Source organism: Solanum verrucosum, unplaced genomic scaffold, assembly GCF_900185275.1.
Source record: "Solanum verrucosum unplaced genomic scaffold, falcon-dt-bn FXZP01000085.1, whole genome shotgun sequence".
NCBI lineage: Eukaryota > Viridiplantae > Streptophyta > Magnoliopsida > Solanales > Solanaceae > Solanum > Solanum verrucosum.
This window is the reverse complement of record NW_026019839.1, coordinates 3,201,785-3,227,606: the sequence shown is the minus strand read 5'-3', so window position 1 is coordinate 3,227,606 and position 25,822 is coordinate 3,201,785. Positions and strand designations below refer to the sequence as shown.

The following is a 25,822-nucleotide window of genomic DNA, read 5'->3' as shown; positions in this document are numbered from 1 at the left end:
AAAATGGTATTTGGTTGGATAAGGAGGAGGATATCATCCAGGAGGCTATCAGAGTTTACACAGATCAGTTTGCTGAAGTTCATATTCCATCTAACTTTGACATATTGAATCATATACCTCAACTAGTCAATGAAGATCAAAATAAACTGATCCATGAAATACCAGAAATTGAAGAAGTAAAGAGAGCAGTATTTGGTCTAAATGCAGACAGCACAGGTGGCCCTGATGGTTTCACTGAGAAGTTCTACCAATACTGTTGAGAAATAATTGAAGAAGATGTGGTATCTATGGTGCATTCTTTTTTTGTGGGCAAGACCTACCTAGATATGTCACGTGTCCTAAAGTAGTGTTATTGCCCAAAAAGAAAGCGATCATGACGTTCTCTGACATGAGGCCTATAAGTTTGAGCAACTTTAGTAGTAAGATATTCTCCAGAATCCTACATGACAGACTAGCCCACCTATTGCCAACAATCATTTCCCCCCAGCAAGCAGGATTTGTTAAGGGAAGGAGCATTATTGAAAATATATTGTTAGTACAGGAAATTGTACATGATATTAGGATAAGGTGTAAGCCAGCTAATGTTGCAATAAAGCTGCATAAGATAGGCATATGACAGAGTTTCATGGTTATTTTTAACCAAAGTGTTTAGAAAGATGGGTTTTGGATAAGGTAAGCAACAGACTTTTCTCCTGGACAGAAAAATTACTATCCATTGGTGGAAGGATCACTCTCATTAAGCATGTCTCGCAAAGCATGCCCATACATTTGTTATCAGCCTGTGATCCACCTGCATGGGTTATAGCCAACCTACAAAAGATGTTTGCTAAGTTTTTTTGGAGTAACTCAGTAGGAAACTCTAGTAAACATTGGACAGTGTTGTGTCATCCGCATGACGAAGTGGACTGGGATTTAGAAGTCTACGGGATGTTTCAAAAGCTTTATATGCTAAACTATGGTGGAATTTTAGGACTAAGCAGTCCTTGTGGAGAATGTACCTGAGCAATAAATATTTAAAGGAGCATGCTGTGTTAACCGAATGGAAAAGAGGAACATATGTGTGGAAAAAGATGATACAGAGATATGGTGGCAACAGAAGCAAGGACAATCTCATTTTTGGCTAGATAATTGGACTGGACCCGGAGCATTGTATCATGCTACTGGACACTGGTACAATTTTTTATTGTGATAGAACAGTAGTACGAGTGCATGAGTTATTGAATTCAGGCAGATGGAATGGATCAATGTTAAGGGGTCTACTGCCTAATGAAATAGTGGAGCATATTCTAAGCAACACCCCTCCTCCTACTGAAAATGGACCGATTGATAAACCTTCTTGGAAGCTAGAGGCAAGTGGCAAATTCACAGTAAAATCTGCATTTCAATTAGTAAGACAGAGAAAGAGTCAAACATGCTATATAAGAAAATATGGATAAAGGGCCTACCAGTTAAAATCTCGTCCCTTCTGTGGAGATTTTGGAAGTATAAACTTCCTTTAGATGATGTGGTAAGGAGATGGGGTTTTCAATTTCCGTCCAAATGTTATTGTTGCCAGTCTCCTAGGGTAGAAAACTTTGTGCATGTTTTTCTACAGTCTCCCGTAGCTCAGTTTGTATGGAAGCAGTTTAAAACCAATGGGATTTGATATACAAGGATTACAGATTACTCAAGTAATTAACCTATGGTGGGATGCCCCTACGAATCCTCATGTTAGATATATTTTCCAGGCTGTCCCAGCGATTATATTATGGGAGCTACGGAAAAGAAGAAATGCTATTAAACATGGAGGGAAGATGTCCCATATGAAGCTTATGTATCAAGTGATGCATACTATTGTAATGTTCATGAAGGTAAGGAGTAACTTCAAGTATGCACCCTACGAATGGAGTGAATTGGTGCAGGTATTACAAGTTTATACTCCTAAATTAAAGGTTAGGCAGGTACTATGGAAGCCCCCTGAAAGAGGATGCATTAAATGCAACACAAACGGTGCCTCAAGGGGAAATCCAGGAAGAAGTTCATGGAGCTTCTGTGTTAGAAATCATAGTGGGAATATTATACATGCGCAAGCACAAGAAATGGAGGATACAAATAGTACAAATACACAAGCAGAAGCAATGGCTATCCTTCAAGCTTTGAAGTTCATCAACAACACTCAAAGTACACAGGTGATCATAGAGACAGATTCAGTACTACTTGAGAAGGTAATACACAAAACTTGGGAGGTGCCATGGCAGATAGTAAATGTGATGGGAGGAAATATGGGAAATTATGAACAACTGTAACATTACAGTGACACATATCTTGAGGGAAGGAAATAAAATTGCTGATTACTTGGCAAATTTTGCTTTAGATCACGGTAAAGTTCTAATTACCTCATTCCACCATTTGGAGATAGAAGGAAGAAGGTTGATCAATAATGACAAGTTACAGATGCCCTATCTGAGGAAGAGACCATACAAATGAAGGAACTTGATGAAGATAAAAGGAAAAGATATTGCAATCTCTATACTTGAATCCAATGGGAGGAGAGCATAGAGGACATTTTAACTAATTGGTTGTTTGATTTTGCAGGTGCTAATAGATACAACAACACATACAGTGGGAATTCCCACATAACAAAACAGGAGAAGGTTCGACATAGCTTAAGAGAAAATTAGAAGCATCCAATACAAAATAACACCTATGAGTCCTCCAAAGTACATTTTCAGCTGATACTTGTTTAATGTTTCGTATTAGAGTTTTCGGGTGCTCATTCTATTGATCAAAAATTAGTTGAACAAAGTATGATGCAAAAAGACACAAAGGAAAATGGATGGCGTACATCTAAAATCGAAGCTATGAGGAATGGAACAACAATTAAAAGGAAATCTAGTTTCAACTTACCAGGTCAGAAGCATCTAAAAATTCCAACTGGTGAATGGCATAAACAACTGGTTTTTCATGTAGAAGTTGGATTAAGCATTTCTGTAATATGATGAAGGTTGTTGCACATCAATAATAGCAACAAGATTACTGAAATGAATTCTACAAAAGTAGGATGTAGTACTGGCCTTGAACATATGAGCTCCAGTTTGTGCACCAACAGCATTGAAAGGGTCATCTAGCAGGTAGATGTCTGAATCACTATGAATAGCTCAGGCCAACTGAGTTCTTTGCTTTTGTCCACCACTTACGTTCATTCCTCTTTCTCCTACCAAATTTAGATCTCCGTTAGCCCACATCTCAATGTCACGTTTCAAAGCACATCGTTCCAAGAGCTATGTACCAAACCAGAGCAATCACTGCAGCAACTATTCTTAGATTTCAGTGTTATGCCAGATCAAGAATCAACATTTCAAATTCAACAATCTGTTGAAAGCTGAAGGCACACAACAACAGAAACTTGTTACTTGATAAATGAATCATCAAATTAGTTCCCATGAAATGTTCAGGCGGCCTTCATTTTCTTCATGAACAATTCGATCTTATCGGCAGCCTCATACATATTCTTTTGTTTAATTTCCTGCAGCAGAACACTGCATGTCTTGTATCGAGGAGTAATCTCTTGGCGGACCATATCCTCAAAAATAAGATACGCCCATTCACATTTATTTGCTCTGCATAAACCATGGATAAGAAGTGCATAACTTGATAGGTCAAGACTTAGATGATGCTTATTGACAATGTCATTCAACATTTTTTTCAGGAATTCATCCGCCTTTCCAACTTTAAAGGACAACTTGAGGAGCGGAAAGTATGTCTGTACATCAGGTTTACAAAATGGTGAACTTTCCAGATCCCTTAAAAATTCTTCCGCTCTTTCCTCTTGCAAATGATGGCAAAACATGGCAATGATAGTATTGTAAGTCGATGTATTGGGTTGAACACCATTTCTGGGCATTTCAACCTTCAAAACACGAGTAGCTTCTTGTAATCGGTGTGCCATGCCTAATGTATGAATCAGAGCATTGTAAAAAAGTGTATCAGGTTTACAGCCAACTGATTTCATCCTCTCAGCAATCTTAAGGGCTTCCTCAAATGCCCCTGATTTTGTCAAGAAACACATGATGGTGGTGAAAGTAACAACATTTGGTACACATCCTTCTCCTTGCATTTCATTAAGTAGCTCATAGACCTTCTGGAAGTTAAATTGCTGGCAGTAAGACTTGATGATGGTTGAGTAGCTGATGACGCAAGGACAACAACCGCTGCCTTTCATCTCCTGAATTGTCCAGTACGCTTCTTCTACCCGATTAACTTTGCACCAACCATGAACAAAAATGTTAAACGTGTTTGCATTTGGTGGGATATGCAACTTGAGCTCGTAGAAGATTTCACGCGCCTGTTGGACTCTATTTTCTTTGCACAGAGTGTCAAGTAACAAATTCATTGACTCTGTATTCTTCTCCAAACCGAATTTTCCCAACTCATCAAATATCCTCACTGCTTCTTTCCACTCTCGTGCACCTGCAAACCTTCTCATAACTTTTGCTATTGTATTAAGAGAAATTAGGTGGTCTGCATGCATTTCGTCTAACAATAAACGCATCTTTTCCATTTTCTTCATTTTCCCGAGTATATCCACCAACTTATCGTACAATTCTGGTGGGGGCTTGTAGTTGGGACGTGATTGTGCCCATCTAAAAGCACCAAGGGCAGACTTCCAATCATCTTTGAAGCGATAAAGAACCCTATTAACAAAGTTGTCACTGATCTGTATGGAATCACAAGCCGGGTCAGAAAGCAATGATTGGAGAACCTCATCTTCACTAGTTCCATGACTTATTCTAGCAAGTACAATATTAACATCAACATCACTTCCCAAGTTCACACATTTCTGCTGCTCACCAGGAATTCTATCGCCAACAAACTGGGGACTATCAAGACAAAAATCACTAGACAAGGTGGAAAAGTAGCTAAAGCAACTTGTACGAGCTACATTGGAACTGTTACAAACCCGAAATGGGTGAAAAACCGAAAAGTGTGTAGAGGTTAGTTTTCTAATATTGAAGTTCATGAGATTAGTATCAGTACCACACAATACAATACAAACACGGCAAGTCAGTATTTATCGTTCCTGCATTTACACATTGTAAAGAAAATCAGCAACTCAACAGTTATACTAATGCAATGGAGATAAAATTATTAGAACTTAGAAGAAAATAAACATATTTTAGCATCATTTCTTTCCAAATTTAAGACATAATCAATCGAACTGTATTTTCCGTAAAATTTCAGCATATGCATTAGAATGAATTTGTCAGCAGTTCCTTTAATACTTTACCGATGTGTCAAGTCTTGAAATAAGAAATCTAGAGAGGATAATTACATTGATTTGCTGTTACTCGAATCAAAACAAACTGAACCTAATTAAGAAGTGATAAAAAACAAAACGGAGAATATTTTCCGGCGAATTACCTGTGGTTCCAATCCTTGTCGCCGGATGTTTAGTAACTTTGCACCGGTAGTGGTTTTTGGCAGGTATTACTACTACTGGCGGCTAACCGGATCTTCTCGGCCCCTTTTCTTCATTTTCCTCTCTTCTTTGAACAGCCCAAATTTCATACGGCCCATTTACGTTTACCTTAGATAATTTGCATAAATGTTCATGTTTTGAGTAGTCTTTAATTTTTGTCCGATGGTTTTTAGTTTTCATTCTTCAAAGTTTCGACAAAGAAAAAGAAATCCGCAAAAATAAAATTCGCAAGACATAAATTTAATTAAAGTGTGTGCCTCAGACATGAGTTCAATGGCACAAGTTATGCCCCACAATATTGTTGGGCATGTAGCAAGAGTTAATGGAAAATTGAGGAAAGATGAAAAGAGAGGAACTTGAAAAGTCCTCTTATGCTTTAGTGAAAAGGCATTTCTCCCTCATTGGTGGTGGAAAGAAAAAAAGAAAGAGTTTAAATATATAAACACTCCTATTAATTGTTAGAAGGGTTGGAAAGAGGGACACCCTCGCGACGTCGTCTCTCGGCTCGGCTTTGACTTTGGAAAATGATCAATCGAGAGATTATTTTTTGGACAAAGTTTGTTTTGGGTTGCAACCTTTCAGCTTTGGCCTTGGAAAATGATCGATCGAGAGATTATTTTTTGGACAAAGTTTGTTTTAATTATTTAGTTTTCATGAATGGTCGTGTGGATTCTGAAAGTTTTGGGTATCAATACACTGATGATTGAGATCATTCTATCATGGGAGGACATATTCCAAATCAAACCTCGGATACTAGAGGGGAATAATTTCCTTAAGGGGACACTGTGCATTCAGTGGGCTTGATCTTTTCCGTTCTGTCTTTTTTCAGATTCTGGTATGTTTTATAGATTTTAGTTGTTCTGAATTAATTTATGTTCTTCAGTTCTTACTGGTACATTAAAACTTTGGTTACTTCGTGTTTCTGCAAAGTTTATTGGAATCAGTAATTCTGTTTTAAACACATATTGCTAACAAATATAAGTTTAGTGCTACCAGTTATACCCAAGGTATAGTTGCAATGACACAAGTTATGTTCTAAGACACAAATATAATGACACAAATTATATCGGAAGATAAAAGAAATTAAGCTCTGGGCACAAGTTATATCCAAAGACATAAATTTAGTGGCATAAGTTATGCAATAGAGCATAACTTAAGTGACACAAGTTATGTCACAGGGGCAAAAGTAAGTTTAATGATACAAATTATGCCTCAAGACATAAGTTCAGTAGGACTAGTTACGCCACATGATATAAGTTCAATGTCAAAAGTTATGCTCCAAGATAAAAAAATTCTAAAAATCTTACCCTTTGAATCAAATACTAACTTGTGCTATAATGCAAACATTCTCTAAAAGCTTTTCTCTTGCGATATTAGTTTTGTCCAATAAAATTAGGCTATAATTAAAGATATTTTGATCCATAAAATTTCATTAAATGAGTAGTAAGAGAAAACAATAATTAAGAAATTAATAATTTTATGGATAAAAGTTAAAGATCACCTCTAGAATTGGAACAATTCGTGCAAAAACATATTTCCTTAAAGCAAGCAGTGTCATTTAAGTTTTATCCACTATTTTAAAGTATTTTATTTGTGTCCAATATTAACAAACTTCAAAAAGAGGCTGGTCCACCTTCTCTCTTCGTCTTATCTGAAATTACTATCCATCTTCGAATTTGAATTGAATTTACTACGCTTTACATGAAACATTAAGTTGATAATAGTTGATAAGCTTTTTGTTGGAAAAGCTTGAAAATAATAATAAACTATCATTATTATTTTTTTGACAACTGTTATTTTATTCTAAAGACTTATTTGTCATATTTAAGCTTATTCAAGGTAGATTTGGTATTGAATTGTGTATTTGATTGTTAAAATTCGAAAAAATAAGTTATTTGTTCTAGCAAAAATTTATTCATCTAAATTTCATGCTAAAACGTAAAAAGTTTAGCCAAATATATATTATGAGCTCATGCGAAAGTGTCTAAAGTTGAGACTTGTAAAGACTACAATTTCAATTTTTAAAAATGTTTGAAATTGGATATTATCAAAGTTATAACTTCAATTAAAGAATTTATCTTTGACAAGCTTTTATATCTAAAGATCACAACTTCAGTTAAAAAGTGTTTGAAGTTTAGCCCTGTTAAATTCACGACTTTAGTAAAATATGTCAAATTGATTTTGATCAACCATATCAAATTTAAGATAAAAAATATTTTCTCTCATATCAAACAAACTCTTAGTTGACATATAAGGATTAGACATGTAACGGTATTTTAGGAAATTGTTTTTCTCTCTACCAAATACTCTTAGAACCCGTTTGGCTATGTGAGATGAAATGATAATTTGAAATCATATGAGATAAAATTAAAGTAATTATATGAGAAAAAATTGAAGTAATTATATGAGAGAAATTGAAGTTTTATTTGAACTTGCAATTTGAGTTTTTTAAGTTATACTTTTTTGCTTGTAATTATAAAAATTCATAAATTGTGAAAAAAAATTAAAATTGCTTCAATTTTTTTTTTTATATTCTTAATAAATAAGCACAATTTTAACTTAGTATAATACACTACCACAAAATTATTGTAAAAATAATAAATTATTTATTGACCAAACTTTACATCGATAAAAAGGTAAAATTATACATAAATTAGAGTGTATTATACTCCCACATAATAGAAGTTGGTTTACTGTGATAAAAAAAACTGATTGATAAGAATCATACTAACTATAAGTTTTGTTTACGTATGAAGTAACTAGTTGATAGATTTAAAATGGTAATTTTCTTTTAATATGAACTATGGATCAATTTTATATTTGAAAAATGTGAAATCATCATACAAAATTCTCAAACCGAACTTTAATTACATGAAGCCATGTACAAATGCCTAAATATAAGGATTTGTTAGACTAATACGCTATCCATCTTTACTTTTTTCTCAACATTTTTTAGAAGAAAAAAAGGAAAACTCAACAAGTCTCAACCAAAGTACCCAGCCAGAATGTCAAAGAAATTGAGATAATAGTTCGCATAAGAAAGGTATCTCAACAAAAATAGTAGGTATATATAGGACAATAACATTTTGTTTGATCATTGTTACTCATTATTTCATAATGTATTGTATGATAAATACAATGTTTGGCTAGGCTGTATTGTTTGTTGTTGTTTAATAACATTTATATTGTGTTGTTTGATTGTACCGTATTGTATTATAATTTATAAATTTACTAAAATCTCTTTAATTATTCTAGGTAGAAGGTTTGACTGAGATTAAATACTATAGGGCAAAGTATAAAATAGTATTATGAAATATTAAGTAAGGATATAATTGGAAAAAGAAACTAAATAACAACACGAACACACCAAATCGATCGTTCCATAAAATGGGGGTTTTCATTGTTACATAACAACAAAATTTAACAATAAAATACAATAAATTTTAAGTAACAATCAAAACAAATGTTGTGTATAATAACAATACAATATAATACAATGGGTAAGAAAATATAACTAGTCAAGCCAAGACTGAAACTCAAGGATAACAAAAGGCAAAAAATTGTTAACTGATAGTCTGATACTGGAAAAAGTGAAATTTGATTCATTCATGACAAGTTAATAGTAAACAAACAGCGCAAGATTCCTCAAAGATAAACATTGTTCTTCTCTGGTTATTCCATTACCACTTAAACAAGAAGACCATTCCCAGTCCAGAAAACTAATACTCCAATGATTCAAGCAAAAACTAAATGGGTTGTCGGTTACTCCAAGCATCAACGCCTCCAGCAACGGAAGCCATATGGCAGATCAAATCAATCACACGGGAGCTGCACAGACAAACATATACAGATTTTGTGTTAATAAAAAAAAATCGTCATTTGCTAAGGAAGGTTCATAAGTGTAAAGAGGCACACAACATTACCTGTAACCACATTCGTTGTCATACCATGACACAACCTGCACAAAGTTCTTGCTCAAAGCAATTCCAGCCTTGGCATCGTAAATGCTTGACCTGCACCAAAAGTTACATTTCACATTAAACTACATGCAATTCAAGACCCCTTCTGAGATACCTGTTGTCACCAACAAAGTCTGTGGAAACCACATCATATTCAGTGTATCCCAAGATACCCTTCAACTTACCCTCTGATTCCTTCCTATGGACCAACAACACACAAGTAGTTAGTGTTGCTGCACAAGGGACAAACAAAAACAACACGTGATCAAACAGAAACTTACTTGATTGCAGCCTTGATGTCATCATATGAGGCTTCTTTCTCTAGTCTTACAGTAAGGTCGAAAACAGAAACATCACCAGTTGGAACTCTGAAGGCCATTCCATCAATTTGCCATTAAGGGATGGGAGCACTTTTCCAGCAACTTACATTATAATGAATGCAACTCGATCAAGAAAATACAAAGTACAAGTCTAATAGCAGATGCAGTAACCCTCAAACTCCAACGAAAATAGAATGAATAGCTATGCAACAGTAATGGGTTTTGCTTTGGAGAATTTGAGACTAAAATCCAAACTTTACAGACAATCAATAAGAAGATTTTCTAGTTATCAAAAATGTAACAAGTCCTTATAAACTTCATATTTATGCCATTACTGAAAGATGTGATTTTGAAAATGAGTTATCATATCATAGTAATGAAACTCATATCCAATAACTTCCTTGGCTGCACCAGTGCTGCTAGGGATGATGTTGAATGAAGCAGCTCTTCCACCTCTCCAGTCCTTCATGGATGGACCATCAACAGTTATCTGGGTGGCTGAGTACCAAAACATTACAGAAGGTTAATAACTAGATATAAAATTCAAACACATCCAAATCTCGCAGTAACTGTGAAACACTCACCAATCATGGAGTGGACAGGGGTCATGAGATCCTCCACAATGCCAAACCTATCATTGATGACCTTAGCCAAAGGTGCAAGACAGTTGGTAGTGTAACTAGCGTTGGAGGCAATGTGCTGGCAAGTTGGACCAAAACACCACGATTATGCCAAGACAAAAAGAGAAGTTTGCAACTTCAAGAATTCCAAGATCATCATGCAAGTGTTTTGGATTCTCCAGAATGCATACACCAAATCTGCAGTTATTTGAAGCCATTTTATCCTTCTCAAGGAATGCATAAAGTAGTAAGTGTTCCAGTTCTTTATTGCAGTCTGAAGAAGAGCAACAGTTGGCGAGGAGATTTCAGTGCGAGTGAGTGCAACTCAAGCATAGAGGACAATGGACAATCCACCAATGCCACATATCATCTGGAAAAGGGTTAATCTGCTAAGCATCAACTTGGAATTCCAATAATCTTAAAATAAAGTATATATCTAGACGTTCTAAATATCACTCAACTTCACAAGCCTACATAAAGAAAAGAAGAACTGGATCATGAGCAATGAACTAAAGCCTGGCATGGAGCTTTGTAATATGCTTAAGCAGTTAGTCTTTTAAAGCATCAGTGGACTCCTGAGAACTGCTCCAACATTTGCCTTGTGAACCAAAAGATAATCCTGGTGTATTCAGCAGCCAAGCAACATGATAATACAGCCTTAATTAAGCAGCAAGATGTAAGAACAGTAAGATAACATGATCGGGTATAAAATATGTACCAAACCAGAGCAATCGCTGCTGCAACTATTCCCAGATTTCAGTGTTATGCCAGATCAAGAAAACAACATTTCATATTCAACAATCTGTTGAAAGATGCAGGCACACAAGAACATAAACTTGTTAATTGATAAATGAATCATCAAACTAGTTTCCAAGAAATGTTCAGGCGGTCTTCATTTTCTTCATGAACAATTCGATCTTATCGGCAGCCTCATACATATTCTTTTGTTTAATTTCCTGCAGCAGAACACTGCATATCTTGTATCGAGGAGTAATCTCTTGGCGGACCATATCCTCAAATATAAGATACGCCCCTTCACATTTATTTGCTCTGCATAAAACCATGGAGAAGAAGTCCATAACTTGATAGGTCAAGACTTAGATGATGCTTATTGACAATGTCATTCACCATTTTTTTCAGGAATTCATCTGTCTTTCCAACTTTAAAGCACAACTTGAGCAACGGAAAGTATGACTGTACATTAGGTTTACAAAATGGTGAACTTTCCAGATCCCTTAAATATTCTTCCGCTCTTTCCTCTTGCAAATGATGGCAAAACATGGCAATGATAGTATTGTAAGTCGATGTATTGGGTTGAACACCATTTCTGGGCATTTCAACCTTCAAAACACGAGTAGCTTCTTGTATGCCATGCCTAATGTATGAATCAGAGCATTGTAAAAAAGTGTATCAGGTTTAAAGCCAACTGATTTCATCCTCTCAGCAATCTTAAGGGCTTCCTCAAATGCCCCCGACTTTGTCAAGAAACACATGATGGTGGTGAAAGTAACAACATTTGGTACACATCCTTCTCCTTGCATTTCATCAAGTAGCTCATAGATTTTCTGGAAGTTAAATTGCTAGCAGTAAGATTTGATGATGGTTTGAGTAGCTGATGACTCAATGACAACAACCACTGCCTTTCATCTCCTGAATTGTCCAGTATGCTTCTTCTACCCGATTAACTTTGCACCAACCATGAATAAAAATGTTAAACGTGTTTGCATTTGGTGGGATATGCAGCTTGAGCTCGTAAAAGATTTCATGCGCCTGTTGGACTCTATTTTCTTTGCACAAAGGGTCGAGTAATAAATTCATTGACTCTGTATTCTTCTCCAAACCAAATTTTCCCCAACTCATCAAATACCCTCACTGCTTCTTTCCACTCTCGTGCACCTGCAAACCTTCTCATAACTTTTGTCATTGTATTAAGAGAAATAAGATGGTCTGCATGCATAGTATCTAACAATGAACGCATCCTTTCCATTTTCTTCATCTTTCCCAGTATATCCACCAACTTATCGTACAATTCTGGGGAGGGCTTGTAGTTGGGACGTGATTGTGCCCATCTGAAAGCACCAAGTGCAGACTTCCAGTCATTTTTGAAGCGATAAAGAACCCTATCAACCAAGTTGTCAGTGATTCGTGTGGAATCACAAGCCGGGTCAGACAATGATTGAAGAACCTCATCTTCACTCGTTCCAGGAGTTATTCAAGCAAGTACAATATTAACATCAGCATCACTTCCCAAGTTCGCGCATTTCTGCTGCTCACCAGGAATTCTATCACCATCAAACTGGGGACTTTCACAACAAAAATCATTGATGACATTAGCCAAAGGTGCAAGGCAGTTAATAGTGCAACTAGCGTTGGAGACAATATCCAACTCTGGGTTGTATTCATTCTCGTTGCCACCCACAACAAACATAGGGGCATCTTTGCTAGGAGCGGAGATCACAACCTTCTTGGCACCACCCTGCATAGACAAACATCCCAAGTAAATTGCTATTAATTAATTAGTACTATATACAGAACTTTGCTTTCTTTTCTCCGCAAATGTAGATCTAACACTAGAAACAAGATCTAAGATGTTTCATAACTATATTCAATAAGCTTTAAAAATACACGTGAATTAATGCATCATAGATCAAATCTAACAGAAGAAATGCAGATAGAGATATCGATCAACCATACCTTCAAGTGAGCAGCAGCCTTGTCCTTGTCAGTGAAGACACCGGTTGATTCAACAACAAAGTCAGCACCAGCTACTGCCCATGGGATTTCTTCAGGGTTCCTCAACAATTGCAGAAATTTCTTCAGCACCAAACTAAACTAAACACAGGCTGCAAATCTAGAATTACTTTTCTGAGATATAAATCTAGAATTACTTTTCTTAAGCTCATGGTGCTTCCATTGTCCATGTACTGAATCATACTTGAACATGTACGTCTGCACCAATCACACAGATCCAAGTTAAGCCCCTCTACAGATCTAGTCTAAGCAAATAAAAGCATCGTATATAAATAGTGAGTAAAGAGATCTAGCAACAAACTATACCATGTAATCAGTAGAGATAAATGGATCGTTCACTGCAACTAGTTCAACATCATCCCTCTGCAGAGCAACTCTAGCCACCAAACGACCAATCCTACCGAATCCTGATTGAAAAATTAAAATTGGAAAACAAAACTCAACATCACACCACCAAACACGAGCAGATACAGAACACACAACACAAAACAACTTGGTAAAATTATAGTAAATGTAGCCGATTAAACATAGAAATCAATGAAAAGGAGTTACCGTTGATTCGGATCTTGATCTTTGCCATTGTTAAGAAAAAGGAGTTGAAAGCTAAAAACTGTAAGGAGAGAAATTAGGTTTAGTGAGAACAAAAGTCAATGTAGCAAGAAACTAGATGTGATATACCCGTGCTTAGCACGGGCCCAACAAACTAGATTGAACATATCAATAATGCAGTTCATTCGTAGTAACCACAAAGGAAATGTCATTCCATTAAATCAGATTGGAACAACAAACAACTGGCAAAGTATAAATTGAAGCCAGAATCAAATAAAAGTTCAAATTTATTCGTCAAAGAAATTTATTTTTATAAACAACACAGCAAGCATAACATACTTGGGTCATAATATTTTTTGATTGCTTGCACAGCACAACTTCTGTTACTAAACAACACTCCATACCTGAGCACAACTCCTGTTTCTGGACAATTCTTCATGCCAAAACACAGACGACAAACTCCAATAACAGAAATACAAGTTAACCAAACACACCTCAATTAAATCAATTATATCAAGTTCTAGCAAGCATGCTACTTGTTTGGCCGAAGCAAATAACGGAGTTGCAACTGCTAAACATGTACCCACAATAAATAGTTCAACACTCTGCTTCAAAGCTGTTATATTCATATCACCATCAGCCTATATAGGTTCTTGATTTCTTTCTCTTTTTTCTTTTTTTTTATGAAGTAGTGATTTCATTAATGGCATCAAGAAGATGCAGGAATTTAAATATGTTCATGACTTCTTTCGAGGGACATCGTTGATTTCTCTCTATCTCCTGGGATTGGACTTTAGAAATGTTACAAACTGTGAATTGCTATGTCAATTGCGCTTGCTTTGATTGATGAACCAGTTATTTATTTGCTTCAGTTGGAACCCCGTTTCACTCTTCCTGCAACAATTTCTTATTCTCATAACAGAAATCTTGACTATATAAATGACGATGATAACATTCACTTGTAATGGAACAAGTATACTTGCAAAAAAACAAAGTTTGTTAATTCATATTAATATACGCATGTAGATATGATCAATTAATTAGGTAACAAACTCACAGTTGGAAAAGGCCATTTTGAGTGTGGCTCATACCAATTCTTCAAAACAGAAATCTTACTACCAGGTAATTTTCCTTCATTCCCCTTCTACTTCTCAAAAAGCCATTCCCCATATCCAATTATTTATCCAAATCCCAGTTGGTAGCTATGATATCCAAAGTTAACTACCTCTTGCTAATTAAGATGCATTATATTACAATAGTTGTATTACCAGGTAATTTTTCTTCATTCCCCTGCTACTGCTTGCTGCATTGGACACTAAATTGAGCAAAAAAGAGCTCATAAAAGAAAAGTTATTTATCTATCAGTTAGAGAGACCCATATCAAACAGAAAGGTCAAGAAACATGGTTTGCTTTCATTATCAGCTGAAACAACCACAACGTTTCTCTTGTTTGCATTCCCCTTCATTCAGTTGAGGAGGCAATAACTCCATTTGTCGTGCCTCCAAGAGGCAGATTCGAGCATAGACACTCTGATGCTCAAACGATTTTATTTTTTGAAAACAAAACACCTTTAAAGATGAAAATATATACTTGTTCTTTCTCTGAAGTCCCTTTAGACTTATCATTGCTCCACATATAGTTATTTTGTTTTCTAAGTCGTTTACACAACTTAATACATCCCAAGTCAAATTCGAAAGAGTGAAGAACCACAAAAATTTCCAAATGCACTACACTACATACACACGGCCAAGCACATATACAATGTACCTCCCTGTTATTTAAGTTCGTGAATTTCTATTATTAATAAGTAAACACAAGGTGTTAACAATTAAGTAGATAGTTATACAAAAAGTAGTATCAATTGTACTATAGAGTTGGACCTATTTCATTGGTAATTAGATACGTGCCCTGCCTTTCTACTTCAGTAAAACACATGTATCACTTTAGATTTAACTCTACATTTCTCAATTTCCTTCACTATATTATCTTTCTCTCTACAGCTCTCATTCTCCTTTGCTTCTTCGAGGTGTCATCCGGCTTTGAGTGAGTTTCTCAACTGTCCTCTCTTTCTTATTCACTCTTTAGTGTTAAATTTTGTAGTTTTTCTGTCGACGCTGTCTAATTTACTTACTGATGTTCTTCTGCAGCTATATACATAATACAAGTTAAGAAAAGGTAAGATTATTAGGTTCTTCTCTTCTAATTTTTCTATTTTTCTTTCTACCAAGTTTGTTTAATGTTCACTTCTTTGCGTTGCGATATAACAACTTTTCTTTTAGTTAACACTATTATTTAGAAATTTGAAACTTTTAGCTAAGGTATGAAATTGGTGGTTTCTAAAGAGGAATTTATCCCTTACCTTACTGGTGAAGCAAACAATTGAAGAGTCTCGAAATGCACATAGGACCTTGTTAGGAGTTCAAGTGGAATAAATGAACAAAGATACTGATGTATGAGATTTTTGAGTAGCTTGTGAACTTCTCAATTCCCGAGAAAAATGCAAAGATTTCTTTTCATATCAATGGTCATGTAAATTCTCCTATTGTTAATTATTTTATTAGTGCTCTGTTGTTTGCTTCCAGTTCTCATTTCTTCTAAAAGAGTTTCTAGACTTTCTTATGCGTTTGTCTTCCTAAAATTTCATAATTTTAAAATTTTCAAATTCTTCGAGAACTGATTTTCCCCAATATCTGAGCTGCCAAACTGTTTTTTGTTTAATATGAGTGGAGCTACATATAATTACAAGGCCAAATACTCATCAAATTAAATTTTAAAAAACAAGAATTAAACTCCATCCAGCAATTAGAGAGGGATCAGACAGAACAAACAATAATGACATAAACCAAAAATTTTAGGGAAGAAATTTAAGCAAAAATTGAATACTAAAATTGAAACACCAAAGCAGAGAAGTAAAAGATTAGTCTTTGACAGTTTGAAACCACAGATTAAAGACAAAAAAACAGCAAGTAGATGAAAAATTGTGGTTAAAACTTACCTGAAATTGCAAAACCCATGTTGAGAGAGTTTGTAGATTGAAAATCTGGAAGACACTGTTTATATTATACTCTCTTCGTCACTAATTATTTGTCCCTTTTTTAGTTGTGCTTAGTTACTTGTTCATTTTGATAAATCAACAAAAGACAAATTCTTTTTATCTATTATATTCTCAATTAAATGACTAATTATTTAAAAAAATGTAGAACTTTTCATTCACTTAATAATTAATAAGGATAAAATGGTAAATTCATTATGTCATTAATTATTTTCTTAATAGGTGTGTCAATTCAAAATTGGACAAGTAATTAGGGATAGATGGAGTACCTGTGAGAGAGATTAGGGCTACTTATGCACGGATTAGGTAGATAATTTCACTTAACTTTGGCCTATAGGATATCGGTTTTTATATTTACTAATTCACTAGCCAACCAATAAGATATAGATTGGTTTAATAATGGATTAACAATTATATGGCAGTTATGTGACGGTGTATTGGCTAATTTCTATCCTCTTTTTTTCCATGAAAGCACCTTAAAAAAGGACTTCTTTTCACTATTTTAAACGCAGTTAAATTACAAAATAAAAAATATAGACTAATAATAATATAATAGTTAATACAACAATAAAGTAAATAGATTTTTATTTTTTGACTTTACCATTTTATGACTAACTATATATAATTATATATTATGATAAAATATTAAATGAGGCCAATATATCTAAGATAAAAATATAAGTATGTTTAAAATATCCTTACTGAAGCATGCACGTCAACGAATAAGAAGAAGATGAAGAGAAATCATGTATTCAAAAATTAGGCATGAATTTAATTCAATTTAGATGTCAAAAAAAAATATTTAAACTACAAAATGAGTAGAATACGGAATTTGAAAAATAGTCCAAGCAAATTTGGTATAAGGATTGCCATTTCATTTTATTTTCATGATCCAAATCCGATTTAAAAATGACATTAGAGATTAACTTCATGATAAAAAAAAAAAAAAAAAAACCTCCAATAACAACAAAAATAATCTCTACCAATTGTTCTTTCCTTAATCAAAAATCCCAAATTTTAATTTTAGATATAGAAAAATCATTGGTATAGGGCAATCCTCCTCGAATGAGAACCTACGCAACACAAATTTGAACTAGTCGGACTCCACTACTATGAAATGAAAAAACAAAAAATAAATAAAATATAATAATAATCTCTCTATCTCTTAAAGTAGAATAAGATCTACGTATACTTTTATTTAACAATAGAATATTTTTATAATTATTTTGAATACTTCTCCGTGACACATGACGATCTTTCTAAGATTATTAAAGAGCGCCATTATTTTTTGATGGTCTGTGGCATGCGGTAGACGTCATTGAGTATGTTACTTATTGCATTGACAAAAATAAGAATTAATTAAATTATTTTCCTGTCGATCCTGCTTGAATGTATACAGTATGGTTTGATACCAATGGTGAATTTATGATTCTTCAAATTTAGTTGGTAGAATGGTACTGATGCCTTCCTTCTCTGTTTGTGGTTCCAAATAGATTTGGTCAACAACCTGGCTACTATTGCAAACCAAGGAATTTATGGAAGCCTCGCAGGCTGGTGCTGATATGAACATGACGGAGCCACTGTTAATACTACTATAAATTAATTAAAATCGATTATTTTTGTTGATTTTGAAGTCTTCCATCCAATCCAATAGAGAGATACAGATGACAATTCAGGGGATAAATAACTTGATAGTAAAATCAACTTATTGGCTATTTTTGTCACTTTTCCTAAAAACATTACATAAATTATTATCAAAATTGCTTCAATCCTTTATACATTCTTACAAAATAAGCAAAATTAATACATTGTCATAAAACTACTCAACAGATAAAATTTGAACATGAATGCTAATGTATTCCTCTTTAATATAATTATCGCACATATTAGATGTTGATTTGAAGTAATGATGAATTTGGTTGTTGATCTAACAAAAGTAGCCAAGTCAGAATGTTATTAAGATAACAGTTTGCATGAGAAAGGATATCTCAACGAAAATAGTAGTAGGGATATATGGGACACTACAAAGATATAACTAGCCAAACCAAAACTTAACACAAGGATAACAAAAGAGGCAAGAAACTGATGACTGATACTGGAAAAAGTAAAAGTTTGATTCATTCATGACAAGTCAAACAGTAAAAGATATCCTCAAAGATAACAAGGTTCCGTTCCTCTCTGGTTATTCCATTACACATAAACAAGAAAGACCACTCCCGGCCCAGAAAACTAATACTTCAAGCAAAAACTAAAACAGATTTGTCATTTGCTCCCCAGCAGCATCAATCAAGCCTTGGCCATATGGCAGATCAAATCAATCACACGGGAACTGCAAAATATAATACATATATGGGTGTTAAAACAGAAAAAAAATAAAATTGGCATGTTCAAAAGGAAACTTCAGAAGTGTGAAGAGAAGCTAAAAACACAACATTACCTGTAACCCCATTCGTTGTCATACCATGACACAAGTTTCACAAAGTTCTTGCTCAAAGCAATTCCGGCCTTGGCATCGAAAATGCTTGACCTGTACCAAAAGTTTGATTTCACATTAAACTAAACTACATATAATTCAAGACCCCCTTATGAGTGAACCGAACAAAGTATATTTACCTGCTGTCACCAACAAAGTCAGTGGAAACCACATCATCTTCAGTGTATCCCAAGATACCCTTCAATTTACCCTCTGATTCCTCCCTATGAACCAACAACACACAAGTAGTTAGTCTTGCTGCACAAGGGACCAACAAAAAACAACACAAAGTGATCAAACAGAAACTTACTTGATAGCAGCCTTGATGTCTTCATATGAGGCTTCTTTCTCAAGTCTTACAGTAAGGTCGACAACGGAAACATCAGCAGTTGGTACTCTGAAGGCCATTCCAGTCAATTTGCCGTTAAGTGATGGGAGCACTTTTCCAACAGCCTACATTATAGTGAATGCAACTCAATCAAGCTAATACAAAGTACCAAGTTGCAAGCAGTACAACGAAAAATAGAATGAATAGCTATATGATTTAATAAGGCATTATGAACTTCATATCTCTGCCATTACTGAAAGACGTGATTTTGCAAATTAGACAACAAGTCAAAGTAATGACACTGGTATATATATCCAATAACTACCTTGGCTGCACCAGTGCTGCTAGGGATGATGTTGAATGAAGCAGCTCTTCCACCTCTCCAGTCCTTCATGGATGGACCATCGACAGTTTTCTGGGTGGCTGGGTAACAAAATATTACAGTAGGTTAAATAACTAGATATAAAATTCAAACATTCAAATCTCAAAGTACCTGTTAAAACACTCACCAGTCATGGCGTGGACAGTGGTCATGAGACCCTCCACAATGCCAAACCTATCATTGATAACCTTAGCCAAAGGTGCAAGGCAGTTAGTAGTGCAACTAGCGTTGGAGACAATGTCCAACTCTGGCTTGTATTCGTTCTCGTTGACACCCACAACAAACATGGGGGCATCTTTGCTAGGAGCGGAGATCACAACCTTCTTGGCACCACCCTGAATAGACAAACATCCAAGTTAATTATTACTAATTAATACTATATGCAAGACTTAACTTTGTTTTCTCCGCAAATGTAGATCTAACACAAGAAACAAGATCTAACAAGCTTCATAACTATATTCAAAATAAGCTTTAAAAATACGCATGAATTAATGCATCATAGATCAAATCTAACAGCAGAAATGCAGATAGAGAAATCGATCAACCATACCTTCAAGTGAGCAGCAGCCTTGTCCTTGTCAGTGAAGACACCGGTTGATTCAACAACGAAGTCAGCACCAGCTTCCCCCCATGGGATATCTTCAGGGTTCCTTAACAATTGCAGAAATTCCTTCAGCACCAAACTAAACTAAACACAAGGATTTATTTCCTGGGACAAAAAATACCTGATTCCAAAAACTGCAACAGGCTTCTCACCAAAGAGAAGGGTCTTCTCATCCTTAACCTTAAGCTCATGGTGCTTCCATTGTCCATGTACTGAATCATACTTAAACATATATGTCTGCACGAATCACACAGATCCAAGTTAATCCCCTCTACAGATCTAGTCTAAACACATAAAAGGATCATATATATATATATATATATTCAGTAAAGAGATCTGGTCAAAAAACAATACCATGTAATCAGTGGAAATAAAAGGATCGTTCACTGCAACTAGTTCAACATCATCCCTCTGTAGAGCAACTCTAGCCACCAAACGACCAATTCTACCGAATCCTAATTCAAAAAATAAAATCGAAAAACTAAAAATCAACATCACACTACCCAGCACAAGCAGATCCGATTAAACATAGAAATGAGAAAGGAGTTACCGTTGATTCCGATTTTGATCTTGCCATTGGCCATTGCTAAGAAAAAAGGATGAAAGCAAGAGAAATTAGGTTATAGTGTAAACAACAGTCAATGTAGCAAGAAATGAATGGCTGTAGTGCGGAATATAAAGGGGGTGTTAGGGGGAGAGGGGGTGGGGGAGTCACGTGACAGTGAGGGGGAAGTCACGTGAGTAGTTCTTTGTCTTGGTGAAAAAGAAACAAAATGCCGAGTCAGCACGCATGGTTTGAACCGTCGGAAACTTCTAGAAAGTGAGTATAAATAAACCTGGCGGAGCCGGTTGATTTGGAATATTTGGAAATCAAGATGGTAATCTTTTTCTTACGAGCCCATGGTAATTATTTCCCACAGATATATAGCATTTGTAGAAGTTAGATTTGTGTATATATGTTAGGTGGATCGTTTCATTTCAAATCTCTTTGAATTTGAAGAATATACATTTAAATGATTAAAATGTTATATTTAAATTTGAACATTGAATGAATATGATTGTTTTTTAACATTTGAATATGTATAATTCATTATTATATAAGCATAATAAATATATAATTCAAATAAAATTATATTTGGATGTTCAAGAGGGGAATTTTTTTTCACTGATACTAGTAGTTGGAGGGTGAGCAGACGTATATACAGAGAGAGAGAAAATAACATTTGAGCTTTATGGGGAAATAAATAAGGATTTTAAAAAGAGTCTGGATAAAAAAATAAGACTCTCATATACAGTGAAATTTATTGATAAATTCATGATATATTGATCAGGTCAAATTACTGTTAATAAAGTTAGATTAATATTTAAGTCAAAATTATATAATTTAAATAAAGTTCAAATTACATTTGGGTCAGTCAATTAAGTTCACATGACAAGCTTAACTCATGTTCTTCAAGTCCAATGTCCTCTAAAATTACTTGAAGACCAAACTACCCCAAAATTCTAGATCGCAAATATATGAAGGGTCTTCAGAAGACAATAAGTGGAAGAAAAAGAAGAATACACGGAAATACAATAGAGAATTCTTGTTCTTTTATAGTGATCTGCAAATGTTGTGCATGGATGCAAATAAATCTTCACTCCAAGTGTTGAGTCGCAAGTGTTTCATCAAATTAAGAACAATCGTGAAGAGAAGAATCAAGGGATTACTTATTTTTTCTTAAGATTTCATAAAGATTGTAACTACTGTTTGTTTGCTACTTTGTCATTATATTGTTTGTTTGCTTACTTTACTTTTCTTGATTGTTGTATTTCAGGAACGAACTTTAGATGCATATAACTCTTAAAGAGTCTAAACAGAAATAAGACTGAAGACTTTTTTTTATAGATTTGACAGAAACAAATGTTTTCAAATTCACTAAGGGCCTGTTTGGAAGGACTCCCTAGTAACTGGATTTGGTGTAATTACACCGTCTTGTCCTGTTTTGAAGGACATGTAATTACTTGGTCAACAGGTAATTGGTGTAATTGGCAGGGGGTAATTACACTCTACAATTCACAGGCAGAGGTTGTGAATTGCTGGTAATTACACCATGTAATTACCACCTGATTACTTTTTCATTTTTTTTAATTTCTATTTTTTTTTGTTTTAATTTTTTTTACTTCTATTATTTTAATTTCTTTTTATTTTTATTTTTATTATTATAAAAAATTGTAAAAGTCTATTTTTTATTTTTTATTATTATATTTCATTTTATTCTTGTTCTCAACCTTACTTTACGTGATTCTATGTAATTTTCTCATTGGCATAATTTTATTAGTATTCTAATTTTTAAATTAAAATAGAATTTATTGTTAAGTAAGGTTATAGACTTACGTTTTCTTTATTATGAAGAAATAAAAATAAATCATATTTATTGCTATGTTGAAATTTGTTATAAGAGTATTATGTTAAATTTTTTGTTTTGAATTTATTACTTATGTTATAATTTCAGTTTCATTTGTTTTAATAATATTGAATTTACATTGCACGTCATTTTTTAATTAGACTTGATAGATTGTATTTTTGTCAAACATTTAATAATTTATGATATTTTATTTATATATTACTATTCTTTTTATCAAACATGCATTTCACAATGTTCGTAGAAACTTCATACTTTAGTTGTTACGATCAATTCAATTGAAATATATTAATTTGAAAAAATATAAATCAATTATTTTTTCATAATATTAGTTACAGTAAATATGTTTATTAATTAATATATTTTCAAAAAAGAATATATATCTTAAATATTTAATTTAATGTCATTTATAAAAAATCTTATTTGTCTAGTATAAATTTTAAATGATTAATTTTTATTTTTAAAATTTATTATAATTTTATGATTGCAATTGTGCATCCAAACAAAACATGTGTAATTACACTGTGGCATCCAAACAGGACATGTGTAATTACAGTGTAATTACATTGTGGCAACCAAACAGGTCAGTGTAATTACTAGACTATGTAATTACTAGGCTGGTAATTACTACCCTAGAAATTACACCAATTTCAACTACCTGGTGGCATTCCAAACAGACCCTAAGAGATTGTTTTTTTTTTTTCTAAAAAAAATGCACTTAATTGTCTAATATCTTAACCATTCAAATTCAGATCTTCATTAACTATTAAGTACAAACAAATAAGTCATCAACCCATTTTTTTAAAAAGAGAACATATCTTTAATAATTTTTAATCTAAATTATAATTTTAAAATATTAACATACATATCTACAAGATAATACATGCAAATAACTTGAATACAATTGTAGACATGAAATTTAACTTGAATACAATTGTAGACATTCGAAATTTTGCGTGATTCTACAAACGTTGAAGATTACTTAACCCTAAACTGTAATTCATGCCTATATAAAAGGTAGGCATCTAAAATTTTTCATAAACTCGTGAGATGATCAAGATATGACCTCCTATGTTCGAGAAATACACTTCTAACAATCCTTGAGCCATGAAGAAATCCAGAGAGAAGAATCAAGGGATGAACATAATTGTACTCGTAATATTTATGAACAAAATATTCTTGTTTCTTCATATATTTTTGTGATTGCAATTTATTTTATGTCACTTTAAAATTTTGTTGCAAACAAATTATAAGACATGTTCAATTCTAGTTGACACTCTATAAGATGTATTCAATTCCAATTAGGACTTTTGGAGGTTACCTAAATCCTAGATTTTGCTTCTATAAAGTGTATTATATCCTGTTAAAGATGCATCTTGAAAATTTCATAAATTAATGGGATATTCATAAAAAGGTCAAGCTGTGGCCTTTTACATTTGAAAATACGTCACTAACGACCCTGGAATTATGGAGATCAAGTCTAAATCATTCTACTTCAAAAAATATGTCACTAACGGATCTCGAATCACATAGAAATCTAAAAAAAGAAGAATCAAAGGAATAAATAGATTTGTACCCAAATTGTTTCTTTATATTTTATTTATGATTAATTTATTTTTCTTATATTTAAAACTTGTTTCAAACAACAATTATTGAAGAAAATGATTTTCTTGGATTAAAATATTAGTCTTTGAGTATGTTATAATATTAGATTTAACCTTATGACAAAATTTGTTATGAACTATGATCCCATTTCCTTGAATAGGTAATTAGATTTAAGGTCGAAATTTGATAGATTTTCTTGCGTGAAAAGTTTGGTTATAATCATCATTACTCGTGAAAAAATTAAAAAGATGTAGATGTTTAATCTAATTGTGGTTGGGCAAAAGAAAACATGAATTTTGGCGTGATTATATTTGGTAGTGGCTAGGTGGCATATTCTATGGTATATTCTAATACTATTAAGGTGATGACTTTTTTTATATTGACTTCTCAAAGTTTGAAATTCCACTTAAGGACATCTCAAAGTCAAGTACATTTTAATTCGAAGTTGGTATTATTTCTCGTCATACTAGTAACAAAATATATTCATAAATTTATTTTTTAAATAGTGTTAATTAAATGATATTAAATTATTTTATTAAGTATAAAATAAATAGCTGATAAATATTATTAGTATTAATAAATTTTAAGTGGTATTGATCAAATAATTTTAATTTTTTACTCTAAAATAAATGATAATATATATTCATATGGTAGTAAATCATCTCATTTTAGCCGCGCAAATATAATGTGGAGAGGCCCATTGAATTGTCCATAATTAAAGTATTTTTCTTCATTGACCGTTGATTTTTAACCAAAGTATTCAAAATACTAACGCTATAACTAAAAGATAAAAATTTAAAACTAAAGGTCATGGCTAAAGTGGGTTCCATAATTTCGGAAAAATCATACACTATTTAAATTAAAGTAGAACAAAAGAAATATTTTTAAAATTCCAAAAATACCCTTGTTGAAGTAGATATGTCGACAGAGATGTGTCTGCTTCAGCCTCATACTCTCTCTTATACGATAAAGAATATATATATAAAATTAGGTATAATTTAAATTTAATCCAGCTTCAATATGAATATCTAACACGGCATATGAAACCCCAAAAAAATATGGCAGGGGGAATTGTTTGTACTTCGACTTTGATTTAATTAATCTATATATATTAAAAAAAGAAATATAATTCAAGAAAATTTATCAAATTCTAAAACTATCTTGCCACTGAGTAAAGGATCAAAATTGTCCTTTATGTTTTAATTAAGAATCAAAGTAATCCTTGTGTTTTAACATGGAGCACTAATAGTCTTCCATGTTTCAATAATTGGTACACTTTTGATACTTCTTACAAACTGTCGTCTAAAATCTAACA

The 25,822-nt window shown here is 33.4% G+C and overlaps 3 protein-coding genes and 1 pseudogene across 7 annotated transcripts in view; all 4 read right to left on the bottom strand.

Annotated features, from left to right (window-relative positions):
- LOC125814726 (putative ABC transporter C family member 15) overlaps window positions 1-25,822 on the bottom strand; it is an 85,721-nt gene that overhangs the window by 8,919 nt on the left and 50,980 nt on the right. The window lies entirely within an intron of this gene.
- Window positions 3,108-5,022, bottom strand: LOC125815031 (pentatricopeptide repeat-containing protein At3g04130, mitochondrial). The gene has a single exon (XM_049494441.1). The coding sequence runs from the start codon at window positions 4,997-4,999 to the stop codon at window positions 3,431-3,433; it is 1,569 nt and encodes a 522-aa protein (XP_049350398.1). The 5' UTR covers window positions 5,000-5,022; the 3' UTR covers window positions 3,108-3,430.
- Window positions 8,884-13,688, bottom strand: LOC125815253 (glyceraldehyde-3-phosphate dehydrogenase, cytosolic-like; annotated as a pseudogene).
- The window catches only part of LOC125815227 (glyceraldehyde-3-phosphate dehydrogenase, cytosolic), a 613,914-nt gene continuing 606,892 nt past the window's right edge, over window positions 18,801-25,822 (bottom strand). For all 4 annotated transcript variants that reach the window (XM_049494672.1, XM_049494657.1, XM_049494680.1 and 1 more), the window contains exons 2-11: window positions 21,048-21,094; window positions 20,852-20,952; window positions 20,619-20,734; window positions 20,444-20,543; window positions 20,021-20,228; window positions 19,837-19,934; window positions 19,494-19,636; window positions 19,324-19,407; window positions 19,148-19,237; window positions 18,801-19,039 (exon numbers count right to left, since the gene is read on the bottom strand). In XM_049494672.1, coding sequence (XP_049350629.1) covers window positions 18,997-19,039; window positions 19,148-19,237; window positions 19,324-19,407; window positions 19,494-19,636; window positions 19,837-19,934; window positions 20,021-20,228; window positions 20,444-20,543; window positions 20,619-20,734; window positions 20,852-20,952; window positions 21,048-21,081 — 1,017 coding nt within the window. In that variant the 5' untranslated portion in view covers window positions 21,082-21,094 and the 3' untranslated portion in view covers window positions 18,801-18,996. The remainder of the gene's footprint in view (window positions 19,040-19,147; window positions 19,238-19,323; window positions 19,408-19,493; window positions 19,637-19,836; window positions 19,935-20,020; window positions 20,229-20,443; window positions 20,544-20,618; window positions 20,735-20,851; window positions 20,953-21,047; window positions 21,095-25,822) is intronic.

Excerpts from the sequence above, each read along its gene's own strand:
- LOC125815031 (XM_049494441.1), bottom strand. The coding sequence starts at position 4,999 with ATGAACTTCAATATTAGAAAACTAACCTCTACACACTTTTCGGTTTTT.